At 35.7% G+C, this 16,550-nt stretch overlaps 2 protein-coding genes across 6 annotated transcripts; one reads left to right on the forward strand and one right to left on the reverse strand.

Moving 5' to 3' along the window:
• Positions 1-675: 675 nt before the first annotated feature.
• Positions 676-10,565, forward strand: LOC110803264 (pentatricopeptide repeat-containing protein At1g79490, mitochondrial). Of its 5 annotated transcripts, none has more exons than XM_056837741.1 (5): positions 676-3,293; positions 5,458-5,588; positions 5,711-6,150; positions 7,500-7,742; positions 10,374-10,565. In XM_056837741.1, exon 1 carries the CDS (start codon positions 834-836, stop codon positions 3,288-3,290), a length of 2,457 nt encoding a protein of 818 aa, XP_056693719.1. In that variant the 5' UTR covers positions 676-833; the 3' UTR covers positions 3,291-3,293; positions 5,458-5,588; positions 5,711-6,150; positions 7,500-7,742; positions 10,374-10,565. The 5 variants fall into 5 exon arrangements, with proteins under 5 accessions (XP_056693719.1, XP_056693718.1, XP_056693716.1 ...); XM_056837740.1 differs by having other exon boundaries at positions 5,458-5,535; positions 5,656-6,150; XM_056837738.1 differs by lacking the exon at positions 5,458-5,588 and having other exon boundaries at positions 5,656-6,150.
• A 1,033-nt stretch (positions 10,566-11,598) lies between these two features.
• Positions 11,599-14,279, reverse strand: LOC110803275 (zinc transporter 1). Its single transcript, XM_022008772.2, has 3 exons — positions 13,351-14,279; positions 12,279-12,428; positions 11,599-12,093 (listed from the first exon to the last, which is right to left on the reverse strand). Exons 1-3 carry the CDS (start codon positions 14,008-14,010, stop codon positions 11,788-11,790), a joined length of 1,116 nt encoding a protein of 371 aa, XP_021864464.1. The 5' UTR covers positions 14,011-14,279; the 3' UTR covers positions 11,599-11,787.
• Between the last annotated feature and the right edge of the window lie 2,271 nt (positions 14,280-16,550).

Raw genomic sequence — 16,550 nt, forward strand, 5'->3', positions numbered from 1 at the left:
TTTAATAGGTAATAGTTGATAGTGGGGTATTATTTTAATGTAGTTAGTGGGAGGTGGGTTAAGAGGTGGGGTTGGGGAGAGTAGAGGTTGAATTTTTAATTATTTTTTGTATGGAGTAGGGGAAAGGTGGGTTAATGGGGGTGGAGTGAGAAATAATATAATATTGTTAGAATATTTCCATTTTTAGAAACAGGTCAAGTATTAAGGGACGGCCCGATAAGGAAAACAGGTCAAGTATTCCGGGACGGAGGGAGTATATTATAATTCTAAATTGAGAAAATCGTAAAGTGGTACTCGTATACTCCCTCCGTCCCGGAATACTCGACCCGGTTTGACCGGCACAGAGTTTAAGGGACTTGAATTGACTTATTTAATTTAATAGGTAGTAGTTGATAGTGGGGTATTATTTTAATGTAGTTAGTGGGACATGTGTAAAGGGGTGGAGTTGGGGGAGAATAGGGGTTGAATTTTTAATTATTTTTTGTATGGAGTAGGGGGTAGGTGGGTTAATAGGGGTGGAGTGAGAAATAATATAATATTGTTAGAATATTTCCATTTTTAGAAACAGGTCAAGTATTAAGGGACGACCCGATAAGGAAAACAGGTCAAGTATTCCGGGACGGAGGGAGTATAACAATAAGATTTTCATAAGGCAATAAATAAAAAGAAAAAGCAAATATTTTTTGTACAAAAAAGCTACCGGTAGGGTTTAGGGTTTTAGCTTTTCCGGTGCAAGCAAGAACTTCAACAATCTGTCAAAAAAAAAAAAAATCAAATCTCCGAATTTGCAAGTCCTTACACAAAATCTTTCCCCCTTTCTCAATTACAAGTCCATGATTCGCTGCAGAGTTTTATGCCGGAGAAACCTCACTCTCCACCGCAAAAATCCCACTTCTGCAGCACCATTTTATGCGCATCACCGCATTTCAGGCGAAATTGTTGAAAATAAGAATCAAACATTGTTCAGACCAATGGCAATATATCTTTTATCCAGTTTGATTGATCGTAATCACAAAACCCCTAAATTTGTGCGAAGTTTCTGCTCCGGGAAGCCGAATTCGGGTGAGTGGACTGAGGAGATAGAGTATTTAGATGAGAAGGGTAGTGTTATTTATGCCGGTAAAGGCGTTCGCTCCGTCGAACCGGGTGTTGATGATCATGTAATGTCAGGTGGGGTTAAGAAGCCATTTATGAATGCTTCAGCAGTAGCAAAACTTGTGGAGATAGTGAAGAGGTGGAAATGGGGGCCTGAGATGGAAACCCAATTGGACAAACTTCAATTTGTACCTAACATGACGCAGGTAATTCAAGCAATGAAGATCATCAACGATGGCGAAATGTCGGCGAGCTTGTTCCAATGGTCAAAGAGACAACAATGGTATGTTCCCAATGACGAATGTTACTTATTGTTGTTAGATGGATTGAATAAAAGTAGAGATTTTGATAGGATACAGACATTGTTTGATGAGATGATTCGTGATTCTGTTGATAATGGTAGTTCTTCTTTTAGTGCATATAATCGAGTTATTCAATATCTAGCTAAGGCAGAGAAATTAGAGGTGTCATATTGTTGTTTTAAGAAGATTCAGGAATCTGGTTGTAAGATTGAGACACAAACCTATAATAATTTGATAACTTTGTTTCTGAACAAGGGGTTGCCTTATAAGGCTGTTGAGGTGTATGAGGGTATGGAAGCAAGTGGATGTTCATTAGATAATTCAACCTATGAGTTGATGATACCTAGCTTGGCACGATCTGGTCGTCTTGATGCTGCTCTTAAGCTTTTCCAAGAAATGAAGGAGAGGAAGTTTCGTCCTAGCTTTTCTATATTTGCTTCGTTTGTTGATTTGATGGGGAAGGCGGGGAGGCTGGATATGTCAATGAAGTTGTATATGGAAATGCAGGGCTTTGGATATAGGCCATCAGCCACTATGTTTGTTTCTCTAATAGAGTCTTATGTCAAGGCTGGGAAATTAGAAGCAGCTCTTCGCGTATGGGATGAAATGAAAAACGCTGGTTTCAGGCCAAACTACGGACTTTACACGATGGTTGTTGAATCTCATGCGAAATCAGGAAAGCTTGAGATTGCAATGTCTGTTTTCCAGGATATGGAGAGAGCAGGGTTCCTGCCTACACCTTCTACCTACTCTTGTCTGTTGGAAATGCATGCTGCCTCTGGACAAGTGGATCCTGCCATGAAGTTGTATAACTCAATGACAAATGCAGGTTTAAGACCAACACTCAGTACTTATACAGCACTTTTGACCCTTGTAGCCAGTAAGAAGCTGGTGGATGTGGCTGCTAAAATTTTGCTTGAAATGAAATCCATGGGATATCCTGCAGATGTTAGTGCTAGTGATGTTCTCATGGTCTATATTAAAGATGGGTCTGTAGGTCTTGCTTTGAGATGGCTTAGGTTCATGAGTTCATCTGGAATAAGGACTAATAATTTTATCATCAGACAGCTTTTTGAGTCGTGCATGAAAAATGGATTGTATGATTCTGCAAAACCTCTTCTCGAAACATACGTGAACTCAGCTGCAAAAGTTGATCTGATACTGTACACATCAATTCTAGCTCATCTTGTCAGATGTCAGGATGAGCAGAGTGAGAAGCATTTAATGTCCATTCTAAGTGCTACAAAGCAAAAGGCACATGGCTTCATGTGTGGCCTCTTCACTGGCCCAGAACAAAGGAAACAACCAGTTTTACTATTTGTTCGGGAATTTTTCCAAGGAATTGATTATGAATTGGAAGAAGGGGCTGCTAGGTATTTTGTTAATGTACTCCTCAATTATCTTGTTCTGATGGGACAGATAAATCGTGCACGTTGTGTATGGAAGGTCTCCTATGAGAACAAGCTTTTCCCAAAGGCAATTGTCTTTGACCAGCATATTGCCTGGTCCCTTGATGTCAGAAACTTATCAGTTGGAGCTGCCCTGATTGCCGTCGTGCACACGCTTCACAGATTTAGAAAGCGCATGCTTTACTATGGCGTTGTACCCCGAAGGATCAAACTCGTTACTGGACCAACACTAAAAATCGTGATTGCCCAGATGTTAAGCTCAGTAGATTCCCCATTCGAGGTTAGTAAAGTTGTTCTGAGAGCTCCAGGTGATTCTGTCTTGGAATGGTTTAAGAAACCTATAGTTCAAAAGTTCTTATTAAACGAGATTCCATCCCGAGCTGACATTCTCATGCACAAGTTGAATATATTATTCCCCAGTTCTGCACCTGAAATGCGATCTTTATCCCCACCTAGGCCTCTTCTTGGAGGGAAGTCATCTTGACCTGTATGTACCTATTTCTCATTAAAATCTTACGCTTATTAATTTTGTTCTTTTTTCTTCTTCCAGTTATTAAAAAATTAGTTTGTTTATGAGCATAGAGATTAGAGATAGAATTTTGTTGGTTCAGGTCCCTTGTACTGGTGTAACATATATGTTTATGAGCATATAAATTAGTCAGTTTATGAGCATGAAGATAGATTTTTGTTGGTTCAAACTCTCCTGTACTGGTGTACTGACATATGTTAAATGAGAGGATCTTGTTCACGTAAATTCTCTCTGCTATCATTAGTTCATTACTCTTAACCAGGGGATAATCCAAAATTCTTAAGGGGAAGGTCTTGCTAACATAGTGACAGTGATGCCCAGTTTGATCAGAGGTTGACTCTTCTTTAAATGGACGAGAAGAGTAGGCTGCAGTTATTCATTGGTTTTGGGGAGACCGTTATTTTTAGGAAAGAATCAAAATCGAGGCATAGATCAGAGAGTTCTAAATTGGTGAGCAGGCAGGTGAAAAAGGATACTGATTTTGTGGGAAGGGCAGTACATTGTGGTGGTCTTTGAATTAGGGATTCTGGTGCTTGGAATATGGCCGCAGTAGGGAAATATGTTGGCAAGTAGCACAAAGGCAGATATGCTGTGGGTGAAGTGGGTGCAAGGTTAAAGATAGTTTGAAGGAAGGTTTCACTGCAAATCAATGGGGGCCTAAACCACAAACCTTACAAAATTGCTGCAGGGTATAAATGGTTGAAAGGCGAGTCTCAAAAAGGTGCAGTGGCACAGGTGGGTTCAGAATCAATGAATGTAACAAAGCACTCTTTTATTGCTTGGCTGGTGGCTCTGGATAGGTTGAAAACAAGAGTGAGACTTCAAAGAGGCTGGTATTTTCTGCAGACAGCTCTTATTGTCTTCTGTGTCACATCAGTCTATAAAATACACATCACCTCTTCTTTAGATGTGCCTTTGCTATCAGCAACTATGTTGAAATCTGGCGCACAGAGATTGATTCTGTGCACACAGCTTGGAAGAAATGGAGCAGAAAAATTACCAGGAATAAAATGATGGTTTGCTTGGTCACTTTCACTGCTGCAGTTTATCACAATAGGAGAGCTACGATAACTCATTCTGGAATGCTTCAATTCCTACTCCAACAGAGTTAGTTATGGCTTAGTATGTAGGAGGATAATGTAAGTGACAGTTGAAGGCCTAGGTGGAGATCGAGGAGCCTTCCTAGAAGGTTTTCTCTCTTTCAAGTGTCTTTGAGTTGATGTCGTATGAGTCAATGGTGTAATTGTTGACTTTGTTTTAATGAAATGGATTACTTGCTTACCAAAAAATATAGTTGCGTTATTTGAAAGTGGAAAAATGAGGGAACATGATGTGGAAGCAGGAGCTCCAGCTTAATGCTTCGTTGTTAGTGGAAGTGCGAAATACTGATTTCTTTACTGGAGCAAATGTTAATAAACTAGGCTAAGGCTACACACAGAAGAATTTGGGCTGCACACTGAAAAAGTAAGGCTCCATTTGTTTGGAAAACATTTTCAATGGAAAACACCATTGTAAATTAGTTTTCCTTTGTTTCCTTACTAGAAAACTTATGAGAGAAAAGAAATTAAAGGGAAATGTGGGCAATGTGGCACCTTGGAAGATGGAGGCTTGATGCCAAGATTACGATCAACTTATTTCCTGTTCCTTTCGTCCGTAGTTGATGATCTCACTAATCAGAAGCTTGATCAGTTTCTCAGTGTAATAGCTAGACACTGTTTTGGTGTTTCCTTTGATTGTGTATGGTCGGTAATTGGAGCTTCAGTTATTCAACTAGTGGAAGCATGACTCATGCCACTTCTGTGTTTCAACCTGAACTTTGTGGTAAGATCAGATGGAGAATCTGGAACAGGAAAAAATGGCACTCAACAACTGCTCAATGCCACTGAGCAAGTCCATGTAAGAAAGTGAAGATTGTGGTGAACCTCTTTTCTCTTGGGTATGCTTCCACTTGGGTGGCAGATTAAATGTTTGATTTGATTTTGTGGGATTATTGAAAGCATCATTAGTTAATGGCTGGTTGGTTTGTGTTGTTACTTAATATGCTGATTTACTACTTCAAGTAGTTAGTTTAAATAAGTCTGTCTTTGTTTTGAGCTTATCTCTGGACTTTTGTTATAATCAGCTGAAGGGCGTGCGTGCTTCTCTTTTCTTGTGCTTGAGCTCCAAGGCTTTCTTTTCATTGCGCTGTAGGAGTAACCGAGTAAGATAGGATTTTCATACATGATTAGGAGGTAGCTTCTTTGTGGAAATAAGGTTGGTTTTGGCGTTATTAGCCTATAACCTCTGATCATTTCCTATTAACTGTCTGTACTATTTTCAGCAATTATCAGTAAAATGGCTCTTAATACCTCTTCCGCCTCCTTTCCATGAAGTAGAAGATGGTTGTCCCGTTGGAAGATGGGGGCTTGATGCCAAGATTACGATCAACTTGTTTCCTGTTCCTTTCGTCTGTAGATCATGATCTCACTAATCAGAAGCTTGATCAATTTCTCAGTGTAATATCTAGGCACTGTTTCGGTGTTTCCTATGATTGTGTATGGTCGGTAATTGGAGATGCAGTTATTCAACCAGTGGAAGCATGACTCATGCCACTCCTGTGTTTCAACCTGAACTTTGTGGTAAGATCAGCTGGAGAATCTGGAACAGGAAAAAATGGCACTCAACAACTGCTCAATCACACTGAGCGAGTCCATGTAAGAAAGTGGAAGATTGTGGTGAATTTTGTCCTCAAGAATGTCACACAAAGGCCTTTGTCGATTCAATACACATTTAGGGGGTATAGTTACAGAACAGTTCCAGAACCTCTTTTGCTTGGGTATGCTTCCACTTTGGTATACACTTTACTTTGGGTATGCTTCCACTTGGGTGGCGGATTAAATGTTTGATTTGATTTTGTGGGATTATTGAACAAGGTTATGCCTAGCATCATTGGTTAATGGGATGGTTGGTTAATGTTGTTAGTTAATATGCTGGTTTACCACCTCTAGTAGTCAGTTTAAATAAGTTTGTCTTTGTTTTGAGCTTATCTCTAGACTTCTGTTGTAATCAGCTGAAGGGCGGTGTGCTTTTCTTTCTTTGTGCTTGAGCTCCAAAGCTTTCTTTTGTTTGCGCTGTAGGAATAAGATCATGAAGCATTGCCTCAGTCTTCTTTGAGTTACAATTCATTACTCTATTATGATTGATTGCTAGCAGTAATAGAAGAGAAAGGAATAGAAAGAGGAGGTCTCTGCTCGTGTGAGCTGATCTCATGCAGTGAACTTGAAATAAAATGGAAACGAGTGACTCTCAGATGAATAATTGCTTCAAGATAGGATTGTTATACACGATTAGGAGTAGCTTCTTGTGGAAATAAGGTGGGTTTTGGCGTTATTAGCCTATAACCTCTGATCATTTCCGATTAACTGTCTGTACTACTTTTAGCAATAATCAGTCTGATTTGGATCTTTGCTTTTTGTGTGATACCCAGCCCCAAAATCTGATTTTGAGAGAGTAGTGATTTGCAAGAGTATGACTGAGTGTTTTCCTCTGTTATTTTCTATTAAGCTTGTTGACTTCAAAAATGTATCAAGAACTCATCTTTCTTTCAAGAGTTCTGTATTTTCTGAATGTTTCCCCAAAGGCTGAAATTAATTGTATTATGAATGAAAAAGAGACTTTCTAAGGATAATTTTCAAGTCTAAATCACCCCTTTCATGAATAGAAATAGGCAGCACCAAAACATGTACTGTCACATTCTTTCATTTTGCAAATACACTCAAGGTGCGTGGTTTCACAGTATTTAAAACTGCAAACTTGCTGTCATAATCATTTTATGGTTTCTTTTTAATATGAGCTGCAAATACACTTGATTTACTTGTTAGTTGTTTTTTCCTTGCTACGATTTGGTTCTATCAGAAACTAATTTCTTCAGAATGCTTTCTCAGTTTTCCTAAATTGTTAGTTCTTCAGCTCATTTACGCGTCTTTCACCATGAACTATGAACATAGCAGTAGCTTACGATATCCTTTCTACCTCACATATGTTATTGAATCAGCAATGTGTTTTTGAGAACAGTGTGAATGTGTGATCCATGGTTTCTTTCTTCAGTGAATTTTTCTAAAAGCTATTAATGTTTATCTTATGATATATTATTGATTTTTTGTGCAATATTTTCTGTCATCCCAGAACCTATTCAGAAGCGCTATGTAGAAGTGGAAGAGTTGAAGGTAAAATCGGGGTTTCCTCACGCTGTAGATTTGATTTGGAAAAGATTCAGGAATTATGTACAAAATGCTACCTTTGTCAGAAATAGAAAGGTTATGGTCAAAACATGCTAATGGAATGCCGAAACCGCGAAAGATCAGATGCTGAACAAAACACTTTGAGTGGATTCTTCAGACTGAAGCCAAAAGAACCGATATTTGAAAGGTGAGAATCTCATCTCTTAAGTTTTCATTTATTTATTGAAGGGTTTTGAAAAGCTATGAGCTGTTTGGTTCTATAAATAATACCAATATTTAATAATCAACTAAAGTGCCTACAGAACTAGAAAGGGTAACAATAATGGTGGAGGATTAGTCTTTTGGGGGTGTAAATCCTTCCAAGAATAACCTTTTTTTTTTGGGGGTGCAACAACCTTCCCATCCCTTTAAGGGTTAGGGAATAGTTGCATCAATTTGGATTACTTAATTTCATAATCTTTCTATCTTTTGGAGGCTTGGAGTAGTTGTTGCACTGTGCTAGTATTTGTGTCAGCTACTAGGATACATGCTGGCCATTCATGGTAGATAATAGCAGATTACTTAGTGGGATCTGCCTACATAAGAGCGACTTAGCCACGTTTGGCGCGCTTGTCTTGTGCCATGATGCCAAGTTCATGGACCGGACCAGGCAGCATAACCCATTCATGCTAGATTGTGTTTTTCATACACTGACTGTGCTTTGGCTGTTGCTTAAAAGACCCGTTTGGTAGCCGACCATAAATGATGTCAATGGGAACGAATTTGTATGTAAATTTGTAAGGAAAATCAATATCCATTCCCATGGTAATTCTAGTTCACTCAAAAGTATCTCTTTTTCTTTATAAAATTCCATTACTATTTCGGAAGTGGTATTAGGCGGGAATGCAAATTTATGAAGAAAAACACCAAGTTTGAGACAACATTTCATTACCGTGGACATCATGATGTTATTTTCTTGTCAATAACACTTAGATTTATTTCCATTCCTATCATTTATTACCGGCTACCGAACAGGCCGAAAGTTCCATTCCAGGCATCAGCAACAACCCGTCATGCAGAATGCCATCTGGGGCAAACCTGTTTTGTGTTGTGCCGTGCCTTGTCTTGCCTCAGCCCGGGCTAGTTTAATGCCCAACTAATCAAATATAAATTAGGATTATGATGTCTAAATCAGTCAAACACAGTCACATACATCAAATCTTGATAAAAAACACAGGCTTTTAGACTTAGACTTCCAAATCAAAACATATGGCAGTAAGTGTCCTAGCTAGCTTGCACCAATAAACCTTTAAGATTAGACCAGACAGCAATGGTCAAGGCTGTTATTGGCATAGGTAGTAGAGTTAGTTTGAGGTTTAGAACAGTCGCTCACTCACATCAATGATCAATGATCAATGATCAATTGATGAAAGGTGAATGTGCAATGCATGTGCCGTAAACTCGCTACCACTATTTTGGGAAACATATCACAACTCAGTAGCGATGGGATGGTAGTGGCAATTCTGGCAAAAAAAAATCTCAAATCTTTAACATTAGTTGCCTATATGGCGACAGAGATCGGTTTTTGATATGGTTTAGCCGTTTGAGATGTGGCATTTGGTTCAACTGAATGTGATTGAAACTAACTTATCTGAATTTATGTTTGCTGAATATAATTTTTTTTTTTTTTGCGATAAAAAAAAAAAACTTATTTTGTTGAACTTATCTTAACTTTTAGGAGCTTATCTAAACTTATTAGAACTTGTCAAGGCTTATTTTAATTATAAATTGTTTTTGTCCAACCCCTTTTTTCCTAAAATTATTTGAACTAATCTTTTCTAAAATAAGTGGAAATAAGGTGAACAGAATAGAGCTTTAATATGGGACGGAAGGAATATATCAAAGGGACAATTAGTTTTTAGTGGTTCTAGCGTTTAAGACTTGTTGAACCCTAGCTTTTATAGAGATGCTGACTAAACGTTGTAATTTAATATTTTTTGAAGTCAAAAAAGAGATAAAAATAGAGGGGAATAATAATCATTTGCAGTTTTGAACATAATACTAAAACAATAAGATTGGAAGGTTAGGAAAGTTTGGCAGAAACATTAAACCATGGCCTATGAATATTCCCCATTTTTGTCCATTTACCTTCTACTCAAAGCTATAACCAAAAATATATTCTAAAGGGCTAAATCCACTATATTTTGATATGTTCATGAACTAAAACTAATATATTATTCCTTTATGCCAATTCGAACAAGTAATCACTAGATATATATTCGTACGAAATTATTACAAGTCAATCTTTCCTAATAATACGCCACATTTCTATTATTCCTTTATGTCAAGTCGAACGAGTGATCACTAGAGAGATATTCATACGAAATTATCATCTTTTTTATTTTTGACATTCAGGAAAAGTACAGAAAAAAAAAACCCAAAAAGAAACAAAACTAATCAGGCTCTCTACATACGAAATTATCATGGGAGTAATTACCAATCTCTCCATAATAGACTACATTTCTATTTTTTGTATCATTTCAAACATTAACCTGAACCTTCAAACTTTTTTTTTTCAAACTACGACGAATTACTATATTTTAGTTTATTTTTTATGTTTATTTTTCACAACCTTTTCCAACTTATTTTCTGTTTAGAATTTGTTGTTACGATTTACAACAATTTTAAAGAAATTGTTAGATGTTAGAATTTAATTTAATGATTGAACCTATCTTAACTTGTTTGAACTTTTTTTATCTGAAATAAGTGAAAAAAAAGAAGTAATATACTTCAATAGATATATATAACGACAATCTAATGTTTTTTTCCCCTTTTACAGGGAATACAACAATCCGATTTCTTTTGTCAATTCTAGTAACCAAGAAAGATTGAATCTCCTTGAATCGATGTCAAGCAGATGAATGAGAAATTGTGAATGGCTGAAGTGAGATCACGGGAAAATTCATTTCTGGTATGAAATATGTGAAATAACCAAATTCTATTTTCAATAAATTTATTTTCTTTACGCAAATGCACTTGGTGAATCAAAGCCTATTGGTTTCCGACTAATTTCGATTTGAGCCAGAATCAGGCCGAATCAGCACTTGGTGAATCAAAGCCTATTGGTTTCCGACTAATTTGGTAGATTCTCAAGTCTTAAATCCAAGACCTTGGTTAAGATATAGGTTCTGTTTGGCATTTAAAGTTAGTTATTGGTTGTTCGTTGGTTTAACTACTCCCTCCGTCTCTTTTTGTTCTTTACGTTTTCCTTTTTGGGTATTTCAAAATGTTCTTTACATTCCCTTTTATATTATCACATAAATGACTTAGTATTCTATCAAAATTTGTGTCCAATTATTATTTTAACCAATTAAATTCATTGGGTCATTTCATCTCTCACACTTTTTCATTGGGACATTGAAATTTTCTCATTTTCCAATATCAGAATTTTAATAAAAGTGAAAACATTATAAATAAACATAATTTATCTTGTTTGAATAAAAAAAAAATAAGGAATCTCGATGCAAATTAATTAATCGTTAAAACGCGTGAAAAATACCAAACGTAAAAAACAAAAAGAGACGGAGGGAGTAGTTGTTAACTATTTGTATTAGCTAGTTCTTTGTGTAAAGTGTTTGGTGAATTCGATGTTAGTTGTTAGCAGTTTAATGTATAAAATGATCATGAAGGATATTGACATAAAGTGGTAGGTTGGTAGGGTTGTAATTTTAGACAATATTAAGACAATTTTGTCATTTTACACCCATTACTTCAAAGTTCAAACCTCTAGTGCAAAAAAGTCATATGTTTAACTTTTTAAAAATTAGTTTTTTCATCGTAAAGCTCTCTTCAAACCTCTCTTAACCACACTCTCATTAGTGTTTTTTCTTAATGGCCAGATCTCTAATTTACCTCAAAAAACTCTTTTTTCTCCAAACCTCTCATAAGCAAACACCCCACAAGCTTATCAATGCACTAAGTATAGTGTAGTTATTTCAATTTCTATATGTAACTTTAATATTCTATGTCTATCACAAAAACAAAAAACAAAAACAACAACGAAAAAAAAATATAATCTATGCTTTGAAATTAATTTCAAATGATTAAAATTAGTGATTGTGGTCTTCACAAAAGGTGCCTCAGCCCCTTAGGAGCGATGATGTTGTCCATTCTCATTTATGTTACATTAAGAATTTGATAAATTTAAACTAATTATTTACTAACAAAGTTAATTAAAAAAGTGGAAATAAATGTCACGCCCATTTAGCCAAAACAGACATACAACCAGCCCCTAAAAGTAAAGAAAGATGTGAACCAAGTTGAATCCTAGTGTTAGCTTGCATCCTTGGATTCATGAAATCTGCTGCTAATAGATCAACAAGTGCCATATATATCAGTATCCCTGCCGCGGCCGCCTCAAATATCCCTTGTATTATCAGCGACCGAGGACTATTTTCGTCGTAAACACCGGCGATTGCGATGCCAATGGATATCCCAATTGGTGTTGTAAGTGAGAAAAATAGTGCCATTGTTGCCATTGCTCTTGACTTGAATTTCGCCTATAGAAACAAAGGTTTCGGTTTTCAGTTGTTTTTGTTGCGAGTTTTCAAAATCACATGTTTGTTGGTTCATGATTTAATCAAAATCATGTGACTTTTTTATAATTATAAAACCAAAAAATGAAAACCGATTGTGATACAGAACAAGCTCGTATCAGTTTATCGTTGAGAAAAAGAGTGTTTACCTGAGTGATGCAGCCACCAAGACCCATGCCTTCGAAGAATTGATGGAAGCTTAATGCAACCATGAGAGGTTTTATGGTGTCTAGCCTTTGAGATGTGCCCAATGTTATTCCTATGATCACTGAATGGACCACAATTCCCAACTCCAATACCTGAATAATATCATTCCAATATTAGATAACACAATTTTAGAGTTTACATGATTGTTTTTCTTAAGCATGTGATTCAAAGTTGTTAAAATTTAGAAACATGAAAGTTGCAACATAACTAGTTTTGGTATGACATTGCTAGTGCTTTTTAAGTTGGCAAGTAAGAAAACGAAAAAGGAGTTTCGGAGAATATAGCATCCGTTTCGGGTTAACCTTTTGAACTCTTTTAAAGAAGGTGTGAGATACTAAGATTTGTAGTCCACTGAATACAAAAGTTATTAAAATTCCGTGATTTAAAATTGGTACGAAATGTTAAACTTTATTCTCTTTTAAAGATACCATGTGTATAATGGAGTTGAAACGTGATATTTAGATTCTAAACCAAACTACATTAATTGAAAAAAAAAATCAATAGAATAAACAATCTAAAGTTAAATTCTAAAAATAAACAATCTAAAGTTGAATACCTCTAAAAAAATTGACCTAAATGTCAAAGTTCACCATTAATTTTCTAACTTTTTAGTGACACTTTAAAGTTTGGCATGAGATACTTAAATTTGTCGTTCTTTATTTCTATTTTTTTTGGTAAGAATTTATCGTTCTTTAGATTACCCTATTTTCTCATTTATCATTGTAGTCGTTTCCTACAAAATGCTAGCTATAGAAATATGGTTCCATCTAATTTAGAAAGAAACAAAATGAAGCAAAAAGTATGTACAATTACTGATTTACCCCTAAAATTATAATTTAGGCTTTGTTCTCTTCACTTCCTCCTATCGCTTACCGTTAGATTATACCAGAAAAGGCAAAAAAAACACTCAAATAAAACATTCAGATCATCCAAAATCAAATCAGACTAAAAATTAGAAAAATCAAACCATATCAGATGAAGATTACAGGACTTTATTAAAGCAAATAAATTTACCTGAGCAGTAACACGATGCCTAATAAGTTGAAGTTTAGTCAATTGTTCCCCTAATTGTTCACCTTCACCCACCAAAGAACCACCACCACCATGACCATGAGAATGACCATGAGTAGCATGAGTATGAACATGCACGTGACCAACATTTTCATCATTGTTTCTCTCTTCATCCACCACTTTACCATTAACATTATCATTTTCATCACCAAAATGAACCCTTCTATAATGCCCGGTAGCCAATGAATCCACCATAAGACTCCCAATCGACGCCACCATCGCGACAAACGCCGCAAATGGAAACTTCTGCCATGGTGTTTCCCCTATACAAGGTGACGTCAACCCCTCGAAAGCTTCTGGAAGTATGTGAATAAACCCAGTTGCGAGGATTACTCCTGCTGCAAAAGCCTTTATCATGAAGAAGATATCATTTTCGGGTCGTAAAACGGATACCCGTTTGCCTAAAAGGGGAAGCCCGACCCCGAATGCACCCGCTCCAAGTATAGCTCCAATGGCACCAACCTTATACTTTAGGGTTATGGACTTGCTATCCCGGGTCATGTCGTCGGGTTCACAAGTACACTCCGATTTTACGGTGGCGGGTAAGAGTAGCAACACACATAGCACAACATAGGAGTATAATAATAATGGTGTTTTTGACATGTTTTTTTTTTTTAAGGAAGATGGTGAGAAAATAAATAAGGGTTTAATAAAAATATATGTTTGGGTTAGGATAGATTTTGGGAGGAAATATATAAGGATTGGGGTTTTATAGGAGTTGGAATGGTGGGGTTGAAGGAAAGAATGACATTCATGTAACAACAATGGATGGTTGATGAGAGAACTAAGAAAAGGAAAAAGAAGGGAAATTAAAAAGGATTTCTTTATGTTTGATGGAAAAAAAGGGGAAATTAGAAAGGTGAAAGAGTGAGTATCTTCAAAAATGTCGACATTTTTTTGGTGATTACTATGGGGAGTAAAATGTTGTTACTTTTGATACTTGGCCTTTTTTTTTTGCTACTCCATTCTAGCTGTATTGGCGCTTTTTTTCTTTATCGTCCGAATTTATTTGTCACGTTATTAACATAAATTACACTAAATATAAGTTGGTGAAGAACTCACCTTGTGATTTGGAGGTCAAAGGGTCGAGGCCCATCAATTGCGAAATATTTGAGAGTGACTCAAGCAATAACCTGTATATATAGCTGGACTGATTAACATGTGATATGTGTTGGTTCAGTAGCGTCTTTCTTTATACCTATTTAAAAATAAAAAATAAAAAAAATATTCGACGAAGAAATGATGTACTATGTTTACAATATATATACATAATATGTTTTATTTAGTTTTGTCTCGTACACTCAAACGTATATAGTCAATGATCAATATATTGAGTAATTGATTAAAAATATCCCTAAAAAAAAGTTAGTTTATAAAAATATGTGCTCATAGTTTTGTATGTAGAACCCTATAACATAATCGCCGCTTATTGAGTTTTGAGGAAACATATGATAGAATCCAGTCAATCCACAGACCAAAATCTTCTTTCTCAAATAGATGTATATGCGTCAAAATCAATTTTGGTGTACTAAAATCATTTTCGAGATTCAATTATAAAGTTAGATATTATCGTTAAGGCTTTGACAATAACCTAACTAGTTACAAATCCATCGAAATGCTAGTAATATTATTATGTTGCTAATTTAGCTTCTGCCGAAAAAGGAAAGGGATAAACAGAAAAGGAGAGAAAAATGGCATAAAATTAATACTTCGTATAGGAGATGAAATCATGAAATGATGCGAAAGTGGTAACCGAAAACTATTCAAAAGAAGTGACCACAAAAGGCAAAGATGTGCATAGAATGTCGTCATTTGCCATTTGCCATTTGCCAAAATGTATGTTGAATTGAACTACTTACACGCAGTTTTAGGACTATTAAAATTTCATTTAATTTGGCTAATTATTAATTAAACCTTTTTCGTATGCCCAACTTCATTACTCATTAGACTAATTTAAAGTACGGACCTGTTAGGTTAAAGGCGTGTTTTTTTCTGTCTGGTTTTCCGGGAATTACTGTAAGACGTGATCGATCATGACGAGAATGAACTTTTTCGTAATGTAATAGAAGAGTGATAGTCCAGTATCGGAGTATCCTCGCCATCTTTTTATTCTGACAAGTAGGAGAGTTGAGAGACGTGTTGATGAACCAGCATTTATAAATAATATATTAATACAACTCAACTCACAAAATTATAAGATCAGCCGCAGTGGAACTAAAATAAGACCCTTGTTAGGACTTAGGAGTTGGACTACACAATAACACTTTAATTACTTTGTTTTTGTTTAAAGTTAACATAGTAATTAAACCATATATCTGAAATTTAAGGGACATATTTCGTCGCTTACCTAGTGCCACCCAGGACCGCCACTGACTTAATTAGTGGCTAAATTACTACTACCTCCGTTTTAAAAAGATCTTTACACTTACTATTTGCACGGACTCCGGTGCAATGTTTGACCGTTAATATATCCAATTCTGTATGGCAAAAAATTATAAAATTTTGATATTTATAAAATGCATTTTGAGATGAATCTAACAGATATCTCATGATAATTTTTTATAGATATAATAGTGAAAATTTACGGTCAAAGTTTTAATTTTTGGGCACATTTTTCAAAGCGTAAAAACTTTATGAAACGGAGGTAGTAGGTTTTTTCGCTCTAACAAATCATCAATAAATGAGTTATAAGTAAGACCAAATCTTTCTAAATGTCTAGTACTCCCTCCGTCTCTTTTTGGTTTTTACGTTTTGTATTTTTCACGCGTTTTAACGATTAATTAATTGCATCGAGATTCCTCAATTTTTTTGTTTAAACAAGGTAAATTACGTTTATTTATAATGTTTTCACTTTTATCAAAATTCTGATATTGGAAAATGAGAAAAATTTAATGTCCCAATGGAAAAGTGTGAGAGATTAAATGCACAATGAATTTAATTGGTTAAAATAATAATTGGACACAAAGTTTGATAGAATACTAAGTCATTTATGTGATAATATAAAAGGAAATGTAAAGAACATTTTGAAATATCTAAAAAGGAAAACGTAAAGAACAAAAAGAGATGGGGGAGTGGCAATTTAGAAGGTGGACCATGGTGCACATAGAGCATGGTGCACCTTAAGAACACTAGTATATAATTGA

The sequence above is a fragment of the Spinacia oleracea genome, chromosome 1, assembly GCF_020520425.1.
Source record: "Spinacia oleracea cultivar Varoflay chromosome 1, BTI_SOV_V1, whole genome shotgun sequence".
NCBI lineage: Eukaryota > Viridiplantae > Streptophyta > Magnoliopsida > Caryophyllales > Amaranthaceae > Spinacia > Spinacia oleracea.